Source organism: Nelusetta ayraudi, unplaced genomic scaffold (assembly GCF_046127955.1).
Source record: "Nelusetta ayraudi isolate G7.1 ecotype Tasmania unplaced genomic scaffold, CSIRO-AGI_Nayr_v1 ptg000002l, whole genome shotgun sequence".
NCBI lineage: Eukaryota > Metazoa > Chordata > Actinopteri > Tetraodontiformes > Monacanthidae > Nelusetta > Nelusetta ayraudi.
Genome location: NW_027466052.1, coordinates 8517429 through 8528419, shown reverse-complemented (window position 1 = coordinate 8528419; position 10991 = coordinate 8517429). Strand labels below are relative to the sequence as shown.

The window sequence follows — 10991 nt, the reverse complement described above, 5'->3', positions numbered from 1 at the left end:
TTGACCTCGGTGGTTTTGACCTCATTCTTTTTGTTACAGTTTCTGCAAACCGAAATAGAAATTTGAATTAAAAACACAAAATAAATACATAAAGCATATTTCAACAACACCAAGGCCTACATTTCTTTTCCTTCCCACAATTTTCTCAAATATGTGTAATCATTTGTCTGCTTTTCTCTCAAAATTCCATTGGTCAGTCTTTTTTGCATTCATACATTCTCTGCTGCTATTATTCAGCAGCCAATAAGAAATTCAAGGACTTCATTTGTTGCCCCTCTCCTCTAGTACTCTTTGATTTTTCTGTGGAGGGTCTCTGGAGCTTCCTTCCAAGAGTCTGTGGTGCTTCCAGGCTGATGTGCTGCTGGTTGCAGACTTTTCCAGTCAACTGCAGTGGGTGATTATAGTAAAACTCATCTTTTTCAGTTTAAGATGTAAGTAGTGACACACAATGTGGTCAAATGACGAAGGACTAAACTACTCGCTGGCATCTATCCTAAATAATGCAAGTAAACTTCACCAATAGGGTGCGTTTTTGTGATGTATTGGAAAATGTGCGTTGACTCTGATCCCAGACTGGTTATCATCTCCTGAGTTTGAGCTTCGAGGTTGTCACCAGCATGCAGCAGCAGTTCAGCTTCATGTTACCATCTGGCTCCGTGTTGTGCCAGATATCAGTTGTCTGCATCAGTTCATGGAAAGCTGTAAAAAAAAAAAAGAAAAAAGGAAAAATCGGACTTAGTCTTTGTCAGAATTCCAGCTAACGTGCTAAAACGGTGCAACTGATTTATCCGTCTGGAACGTTCAATTTCAATTATCATTCACACCCAAACCGCGGACTACTAATGCTGGAGGACAAGTCATGAATGAATCCAACAAAAACATTTTCAGTGGTTGGCATCTACAACTGTCAACATGTTTTAATTGACTGGAACATTGTGTTAAAAAAAAAAAAAAAAAAAAGCGCCGAAGGAAGACTGGAAGAAAAACTGGGAAGCCGAATGCGGAGAAAAGTGACGTTTAAAGACAAGTATGTAAACTGCTCAGCTGTTGACATCATTTACATTTGTCATCATCGCAGTCGCCGTCGCTGGTCATGTATTTATGTGCCACATTTGTCTGAAAGCCCACAGATTGTGTGCTGCATAAAGCTGCACTTCAGATGTGCAATACACAGTGTCAAGTGTTGAAACTTGTTTTCCTCGTTTTTTTTCTTATTTTCTTTTTCAAGTGTGCGTTGGAGCCGAGGAGAGCTGAACCAAACAAAGACACGAGCATTGTGCGGCAGTAGTAGCACCAGCACGGGTCTCAAACTCCTTCACCCCTGTGTGGAAGAATAAATCAGGCTTTTATACCTGCTGCTCTTCCATGTCATTCTCTTCATGTTTTTTTCCATCCTTGCCAACTTGCCAGCGTGAAAGTTTCCTAATAGAATAATGCCAGCCTCTCTTCTGCTCAACACCACCCGGCAGCCTGCAGTAGTGTGCAGCACTCTCGGCTGTTTTGTGCACAAGCACATCATGATATAGGTGGCGTCCATCCCACAAGGTGACTCCAATGTGCACAAAGGCAACAGATCTCACTCTGAATTCACGGCGTGAAACCTGCATGGTGTTGTGGAGAGAGCCTGGGCTTAATTCCCTGACTTCTGTGGCTTCCAGAAAATCTCTGCCTCTCACTCTTCCCAAAAGAAGAGGCCGTTATCCACGTTGCTAAAGCCAAAGCTGTTGCACGGGGGGATTTTTCTTTTTTTCTTTTTTTTATTGAAAGCCACAGAAAATGACTCAATTAACCTTGAGTAAGTTTTGGCGCACCGTTTTGGTGGCTCAGGGAGACAAAGTGGGACTTTGGCTTTGAATATGTTCCGTTTTGGTGGAAAATTGCCGAGCCAACACCGTTTCTCGGAGGACAGGCCGACTCTGTCTGATAGAATCTATGGACGAGACTCAAAAGGCAAAACGTGGAGGCTGTGGTTTGGCGACCTGACGCTTCCAGAAGTCCATCCGTCTCCTATATATTGCTGCTTAGCATCAAACCTCTTCATACCAGCGAGTGACAGTGCTAAACAATACGCCACTGTGACTCTCGGCTCCGGTCTCCTTTTCCACCTCTGCAGCTCCAGTCGAGGCTGCGGAAAAAGGCAATTCGACTCACTGACGGCAAGGCTGAGAGGCGGAGCGGCACTAAACTTTCCTGTGAGTGCATGTGCTAATCTGTCTTCTGTCTGGAACAAATAATAATAATTATAATAAGAATAAGAATAAATAATAATCATTAACTCAACTCGGCTGTTTTGTTAACACTGGGCGATCTCGTGGTGCATGTTAAAAGTTCTCGACTTGGAAAAAGTGTGTGTGCTGAAGATACTGCAGTGGCTCACCAAGCAGTCACATCTGCTTTATATCATGGCGGCATACAAACCTTATGCACCACAAACCTCTTGTCTTACCGAGGGATGGAGGAAATGTTGTATAAGATATCATAAAAAAAATATATATATATATATCTATAAATATATATATATGTATATATATATATATATATATATATATATATATATATATAATTTCTATTTTTATACATAATATAAGAAAACTCCAAATGGTCCAAAGCACTTTTTTCAAAAAAACTCTCAATACGTACAATATGTAGCAAAACCCTGAAGTACAGCATCGGTATGAGAAAACTATTTGGGTATTTTGTCTGGTTCTAAACAAATTTGATATTTTGTAACTTTTTAAGAAAAAAACAAAACAAAATCCATTAGTCAATGGACTGTCCTTGTTTAATGATAAATTAAGAATATTTATAATCATCAGAAGAAGCAGAAGAATAAATCCTTTCTTGGGATGTTAATGCTCAAACCATGGCTGCTTTCTGACATCGCGCACGGAAAGGAACCGGCGACTCCATGGGGCGGCTCACGACAAAAGCAATTAGTCAAACGGTAAAACGAAATGTCTCTTTAATTTGTGTCAACAGCAGTACAAAAGATGGAGTGATGGGATAAGTTTTTTTTTTTTTTTTTCTGTAACACAATTTTCGTCTCTTACAGAAAGGGAGGAAACTCTTGAGGTAAATGAGCTCAAACAGGCAGTTGTTCGTCCCACCGTTGCATCCTTACAATGGACTGAGACACACAGGAGATGATGGCGTGACGTTATACTTTGCCTGAATTGATCCTGTGGGAATAGTTTAGTCATATACAGTCAACACATTTCTCTGGTGTCTACGCACACCTAAACGTGTCACTCATCGGTTGGTTTTAACTTGATAATATCTATTTATATATATTTTTAGTACTACCGAGGCTGAGGAGACTGCTCCCCACACACACCACTGTAAAATTATTCACCTTAAATTTACCTCACGTCAATACTGCACATGAAAACCAATGATTTGCTTGTGTACACCTTGAAGCCAAGCAAAAAAAACAACCCAAAACAGATATTTTTTAAAAAAGTTTTCTTTTTTTTCTATCAAGCATTAGTAGCCCTAGCAAATAATTGATCTTTTGTACTGTATAAAGAAGAATGTGAACACAAGTGTGATGGCAACATTTTTTTTTTTTAAGTTGAATTAAAAACTTTACATTGGACTGTACAAGTTATTATGATAAACTATTTACATATTCAGACATAAACTTTTTTTTTTTAAAGCAGCGACAGACACTATGTATTTCATTTTCTCTAATAACACCCAAACAATAATTGCCATGGGCCTAGGTACCTGCCTGGGTGGGGCGGGGGGTGGGGAGGGAGAGAGATTACTCTGCAGAAAATTGTATCAGGCTGCCAGCAATTGAAAAACAATGGCTCCAGTGACAGAAGAGCCCAACACAGTGTTGCTTGAGAGACAACTCGAAAAAGCAAAAGTACCAAAGACAACCGTAAGCGTTGCCTCCAACGACATAATGTACACTTCTGAACAGCAGCTAGCGTCTTCGTCCAGCATGTCAGTGAATTGTGCTGATTAAATTAACACAGAGAACATTCCCACCATATACATCACAAAGTTCAGACAGGAAAAAATAAAAACGATAAAAATAAATTAGTCAGCAATGCTGAAACGGCATAAAAATCATTTTGTCTTCAGTTGCTCAATTAAAGCAGTTGCACGTCTTGCAGATGAACGAGGAGGAAAAAAAAAAAAAAAAAAGGAAAACAATTGTGAAGTTTAAGTTGGGCGAAGGCCGGATAGTCGTGGACACGTTCCGTTGAAATTGGCAACATACAGAAGAAGATGAAAACTACGGATTTAATTAGAAGGAAAGCACAATGTCGATGCATTTCGCCACATTTAAATAAATATTTGCACACTCCCATGTTTTCATTAAAAAAAACAAAAAAAAAAACCCTAAAAACAAAAGCATTCATTAAATATGATTATGTCAATGCAGGCCAAGTGCACGCAAATATTTCCAGATGTTCTCAGCTAGTCGTACAAAAAAACTTGCTGCGCAACATTGCCGTTGCACTGACAAATAGAATTTTACAGCATACGGGTTGGATTGTTTCAAATCTGGCGGCAAATTGTTCCAGAACACTCTTATCGAATTAAGTGCTTATTGTTCGGATGAGTACCTCACTCCCGACAGCCTTTATGAAATGAGTAGAGCCTCCGCTCTGATTGCTTCATGTTAATGGTGGAGAGAAGAGGATGGAAACTGGAGCAAGTGCTTTGCCCCATCCCACGCCAAATATCTCTTCCCCTGTGTGTGTGTGTGTGTGTGTGTGTGTGTGTGTGTGGCAGTCTGGGATGGGGGTGGGGGGGTGCAATTAACCCTAAAAAAACCCAAAACAAAACAAAAAAAAACAACTACTCAGCATCCATGTGAGGTACAGTGACTTGTCAGGCATTCAAAACACATATAAAATCAAAACATGAATATAAAATGGGACAGCCAGATTTATAACATACTTGGCTAATGAGCGCACAATATATTTCCTATGTTGTATATACAATAAAATCTAAGTCAAATGGCGAATTCACTGAAAACATTTTAGCCTCAATTACAGAAACAAAAAAAAAGGTTTCGTCAATTCCTCTGATTGTCCATGTTGTCGTTTGAATTACATTTTTTTTTTTTTTTTAGAGCCCCGAGTGGCTGATAATAAATACAGTATGCCGATACTCTACATTTTCAAATACAATGTACAATGCAGTGAAGTCTGAAGTTGCGTTTCTGGCAGCTAACTGAGCCTGTTGTTGGATTTTTCTGCTCACTTCTTTTGTGCTGATCTCTCCCCTAGGCAGACCTGTAGCCTAAACAAAGTGTTCATTCGTCACATGTGTCCTTGCATAAATAAACACAATAAGGAGACAAAAAGAGACTCAAATCTGGCAACTGTGAGAGCAAATGCCCCTTTTAGTCCAACTGGGGCGTTCTGTTCTTTCAGGGTGTTTTTTTTTTTCTTTTTTTTTCCTCTCTCTCTCTCTCTCCCCTCCAACAGCTTCACATTGATCAGAATTGATTAAAATACAATTTATATCCAGTGCTTGTAACACTTATGAAACATTGTCTCCTTTTGAGTTCTTCTCATTTTTCTTTTTTTTTTTTCTTGCTATAGAGCACAGTCAAGTTTCAGTTCTGTGATGAGTCCTTTGAAACTACCAGCCCACTAAAGCAGTGTGGCATCGTCATGAAAGTATTTACAATCACATACAAATCAAGCTAACCACCAGCAAACAGGAGCAAACAGCTTAAAAATACCGTAGATTGTTTTGGAGAAAATCCACTTGGGTTGTTTTTTTTTTTTTTTCTTGTGTAGAAGAGAATTCTTGAAACGTCGTGTACCTCTGAATGACAACAATGTACAAAAAAGAGAGGATGGAAAAAAAAGGAATTATCCATGGGGTGGTAGAAAATCAAAACCCTTCAAGACTTAGAATATAAATGCTTCAAAAATGTAGAAACAATAAAAATCCAGCACTGACAGTAAGACAGTAAATAGTACAGAAGATATGAGAGCTTAAGATATATAAAGAGCCATCTGTACCAGTTAGAAGGAGGAGGGAAATGCAGTGACCAGCAGTGGGTGGACCATGACCAGCTAAAACCAGTAACCAGCCATTCAGATCCCTTTTCAAAACTCTGTGCTCTTGCGGAAATAAACAGGTTCAAGGGCAAGGGAGGAAAGTAGCCGGACTCATGCATTAATAATGTTGTATTTCAGATGATACCCGCTCGTCAGTCATTTTAATAATCCCCCACAGCTTGATATACTTGTTCCATCTGCTCGCCGGTGCCTGGTGACTGGGTCTAGGCTGGAAGTCCTGTTGAGGCCTGACCACGAGCACTTTGATGGAGAGTACAATGAGGGACGCGCACCTCATTTTTATTGTTTCCAGTCCCTCCCTGGTGGTTTTTTCCCCCCACATGCCTTCTCTGAGCCAGATGGCGCCCCCTGGGTGCTGAGGTTGCCACGGCCAGGGGTCAAAGCAGGGCATGGCAGGGAGGGAAGCCACTTAAAGACCTTCTGCCCTGTAAAGAGGATCTGAGTCTTAACATCAAGGCCTCTTTTTATCTAACTGCAGTCTGCAGGTCACCACCCACTTATTTGGGTACTATTTTTTTTTTTCTTCCGGGAGATGAATTTAGTCCAAGTCTTTGTGCTTCTTGTCGTCTCGAGTTTTTCTGCTGCTGTCCTACTTTAAAACGGCAAACTACGTTGCATTCATAATTCCGGTAAAACTGTATAAAAACAACAACAACAACAACAACAAAAGGCTCAAGGGTGAGAAAGTAAAAATTGTGGAAGTGCACTAAAGCAAAAGAAAAAAATAATAATCTGCATGTCTCGCCACCGCCTTTCGTGTTTACATGAGGTAATTTAAGAAACAAGCCTGGTTTTAACCTCTTTTCCTGCGTTCATAAACATCTGCATAAACTCTGCTTCCCTTTAAGACTGCATCAGTAATCAACTCACAGCATCGGCAACCATGTCCATGCTCTGCTTTAAGACTTCTTAGTGTCAATTTAAGCTTTACAATGTCTAAAAAGAATTAAGATTGGGAGGGAAAAAATGAAGTTCTAAGACCTAAGACTTTAACCGCGCAGTCCAAATGGGGATAAAGCATTTAGCAGAATGTAGCGTAGCTGCACATTGTACAACATCAATTTGAGTTTGTAATGCTCCCAAAGCTGCCTTTTGCCGCTGTTCCAATCCTACAGATTGGAGGCCTTTGCCCCTCGGTATTCTGGCCTGATTACAATCGCTGATTAAGAACACGGTGGGTCTGAGCGAGTTTTGCAGGGCTGGACGAGAGTTAAAGAGGGTGCGGCGCTCTGCACGGACCGGGATGAGGAAATGAAAGGGCTGGCCGGTGTCATTGATGATCACTGCATTGGGCTCCTTGGAGAACGACAAGCGTTGCGAGCCACGACCCGAGATGTTGCACACTGTAACCCCCCCTGCAGAGCCTGCTGTCTCCAAGTTCCTGAGTTCATTTGTTTATTCTGTTAGGGTGAATTAAAGAAAGACTGCAAAATGAAGCTGTATTAAGAGATCAAAAGATTGTCCGAGACTCAAGAGGCCTCTCCCAAAAGATTTAGCAGTTTTTTTTTCCTTTTTTCTTAAGAAACAACTTGAAATGTTTGGCACTTCTGCACTAGGTTATGCAGTCTGTGTATGAACAATAACAGCTAAAAACTAAATCATAAAAATAATAATAATAATAATGATGTTTAATTTCCCTCCCTAATAAATTGGAATCAATATATTTCATTCTGCTAATTGATTCTTGATTAAAAACATTCATGAGCTCTTAGCTGGCACACTATACCTGAGTGAGATTAATCCCATCTTGAACAGTTTCGCAACATATCAAAATCATCACCTAATTGAAGAGAAAAACATGTTAAGTCAAACGATTCTAGGTTGATACCAAATACTGGATTTCAAGTTACATCTGTAGCTCGAGGCAATGACCTAATTTTACGCAAATGTTCATGACCACAAGGAAAATAAAAACACTGAGATTTAAAAAAAAAAAAAAAAGAACAACTGAAAAATCAAAAATAACCACAACCAATCTGTGTCACACACTTGAAGAAACACTTAAGACCAAATAGTTTATGATTCAGAAGAAGCCACATCTGCATGCTGGCTCCTATACATCACTGTTTTTTTTTCCCCGTTGTTGGATTTTTTCTCTCTCTTTTTCTCTTTTTTTTTTACACGATCAAACCTTTGTGGTGTCATTTTCTCTTTCTCTTCCGTTCCCTCAGGTCAGCTCAGTCCAGCCCTCTTTGACTGTCCTCCTGCGTTAGTGTTGTGTCTGCGTTGGCCTCCACCATGACGAAGGCCTCAGTTGGTGCTGACTGGCTCTTGCGTGTCATTTTCGCTACTATAGTCCGTTTTGGGCTCGTCCTCAAAGTCCTCGTACATGTCCATCTCGTCCACGCCGTTGACCGGCCTGCTGTTGTTCCCAATGCTGGTGGGCTCCAGCTTCATGTTGTAGGTGCTCTGAATGACGGACGGCTCCGGACTCGCCGAGGCACTCGAGCACTCCGATGTCATTTGAGGTGATGGTGTGGTAGTTGTCATGGTGATGGCCCCGGGGTAGACCATACTGGCGCTGGTGGATATGGGAATCTGCGGTGGCTGTCTGGATGAAGGAGAAATTCAAAAATAGATAAGAACAGATGGAGAGGGGAGGGGGACTGAAATGTTGCTCCGAGAGTTAGCAAAGCTTTTTCTTTGCTGCACTCTTGAGTTGAGGTGGCAGGATAAGGGCTTCCCCTCAGCACTCGAGCCAGCAGCGGCTCTGTGAAAGTGATTTGGGGGAAGAGAAAGCTCCTCCTGACAGCACCGGTCCTAAGCTGTTCAGAAATGCGAGCCAGTTTATTGGTGACATAAAACCAATACTTGGTTAGAGGGACTCTCGTCTGTCGGATAATTGATATAGCAGCAAGTGGAGCTAATGGCTGACTTGGGAGCACCTGTAGTAGGTTCTCCAGCTAACCACACACAGTAAATTATACCAGTGTCAAGCTCCAAATTGTTCCCCTTAAGGCTACTGTTATTCCATTGTGTACCTCTTGCTTATATCTTGGAATTATCCGTACAATTGGCTCAGCACAGCTGTTTGGGAACGCTCAGCTTTAATGCAAATGCCAGGCTCTCGTCTTAAAGCCAAATGTGTAAATGGAAACTCAATTCGCTCTAAATACGCTCTTTTCGCTCACAGATTACTCTGAAGACACTCCGGGGAGGTGAGAGGCAATAGTCCAGTTGATGTGATTGCCCTTGTGTCGGCGCTACGTTCGTTTCACTCGCCAGTTTTTGTGTGCACTTACCCCACGGTGAAAAACTGCCTCATCTCTTGTCTCCGTGAGCGCATCATCTGCTTGTACTCTCCAATGCGAAGCTTTTTCCCGTCGATGATGCAGGTCCTCTTGGGCCGCGGCTTGTACTTGTAGTTGGGGTACTTCTCTAGGTGGAGTTTACTCAGGCGAGCCTGTTCTTCGTAGTATGGCTGCTTGTCCTGGTTGGACATGGACTTCCATCGAGAACCTACACAGCACATTCAGATTTTAATCAGGGGTGACCCAAGTTTTTTTTTTCCTTAACTTACTGAAGTCATCCAATCATATTTTGCTACTATAACCATAGGTCTTCAAATCTTAGAGTGCTGCACTAGATTGTACTTTCGTGACAAATTCTTTTATTGGCATGACTGACAATGCTATTTATTTTTCGCTTTTGCATTGTATTGTTTGCTTGACAAGCTCAATATTCAATTCACAAATTATTATCCCATCGCACTTTAACAGTTGTTCAGAACTAAAAACAATCCATGGATGTCTATGGATTGGATCCACAATAAAGCACTAAAACTATTTCCAGTGATTGCAAAAGCAGTTGTGTTACTCTCTCTTGCCATTGGCTGCATGATGTCTTACCCAAAATCTTGCTGATGTTGGAATTGTGCATGTCGGGGAAGGCCTGGAGGATCTTGCGCCGCTCGTCCTTGGCCCACACCATGAACGCATTCATTGGCCTTTTAATGTGTGGCTCGCTGGTGTTCCTTCCCCTGGCTTCTCTGAAGACCCGTGCCTCTGTAGATGCAGTGCCTCCTGTTGGCCAACAATAATAGGGTAGGGGTTTATCTGCTGAGCCATTTACCCACTTGGACCCTGCGACATCCAGAGCAGGAACAAGAAGAGAAAACCAGGCAAGACATTGGTCAAATGGCGAGCCAAGTTCCAACTTTCCTTCAGCAACTATATCCTCACTGTATCATTAACAGGAGCCTAGTTTGCGGGACTAGATGCCCTCTCCACGACGGTTGGATTTATGCCGAGTAATATACCCGACGCATTTTATTTTATGCGTTATGAAAGAGGAGACATTGTCCTTAAAGACAGTCCTATAAGGAAGAAGACGTTGGTTTTCAAAGGCAGTGAAACACTTTTGTCTGCAAGTGTTCACATGCACGGATCGGCCACATACATTTCAATTTGACATTCATGATGTTCATAAAAAAAAGCTGCGGCAATGCCAACATAAATAACAAATATGGAACTTGAAACAGTCTCTTAAATTCATTACTTCACTTTTTTTCCCCCTATCACTTTTACCGCCTCTCAGCGCACACACACGCACACACGCACACACGCACACACACATACACACACACACACACACACACACCCAAGCACAAACAAACCAGGCACACATCTGCCCCGATCCCACTTCGGTTCTCAATCAGGGCATTCACAATCAGCATAAGAGAGTTTCCCTCAGTGTTAAACTGTACATCAGACTGATAATGATTTCTGTTTGCATGCACATTTGCTTCCTTTTATATGTAAGATGTGAAAGAATTAAATAAAAGCAGTATGAATATTTAAACAAACAAAAACATGTTGATAAACAAGGCTTGAAAAATAAGACAAAAAAAGCCTTCCATATGCTACGATACATCTTTAATGATCTCAAATCTGGAAAAGAAAGCTCGGGATGACTCATGCATATTTCATCATCCAC

General features: G+C 41.3%; 1 protein-coding gene across 3 annotated transcripts in view; it reads right to left on the bottom strand.

Annotated features, from left to right (window-relative positions):
* Nucleotides 1-2945: 2945 nt before the first annotated feature.
* Nucleotides 2946-10991, bottom strand: part of sox6 (SRY-box transcription factor 6) — a 127992-nt gene continuing 119946 nt past the window's right edge. For all 3 annotated transcript variants that reach the window (XM_076021837.1, XM_076021845.1, XM_076021854.1), the window contains 3 exons: nt 9905-10078; nt 9299-9515; nt 2946-8607 (listed from right to left, as the gene is read on the bottom strand). In XM_076021837.1, coding sequence (XP_075877952.1) covers nt 8307-8607; nt 9299-9515; nt 9905-10078 — 692 coding nt within the window. In that variant the 3' untranslated portion in view covers nt 2946-8306. The remainder of the gene's footprint in view (nt 8608-9298; nt 9516-9904; nt 10079-10991) is intronic.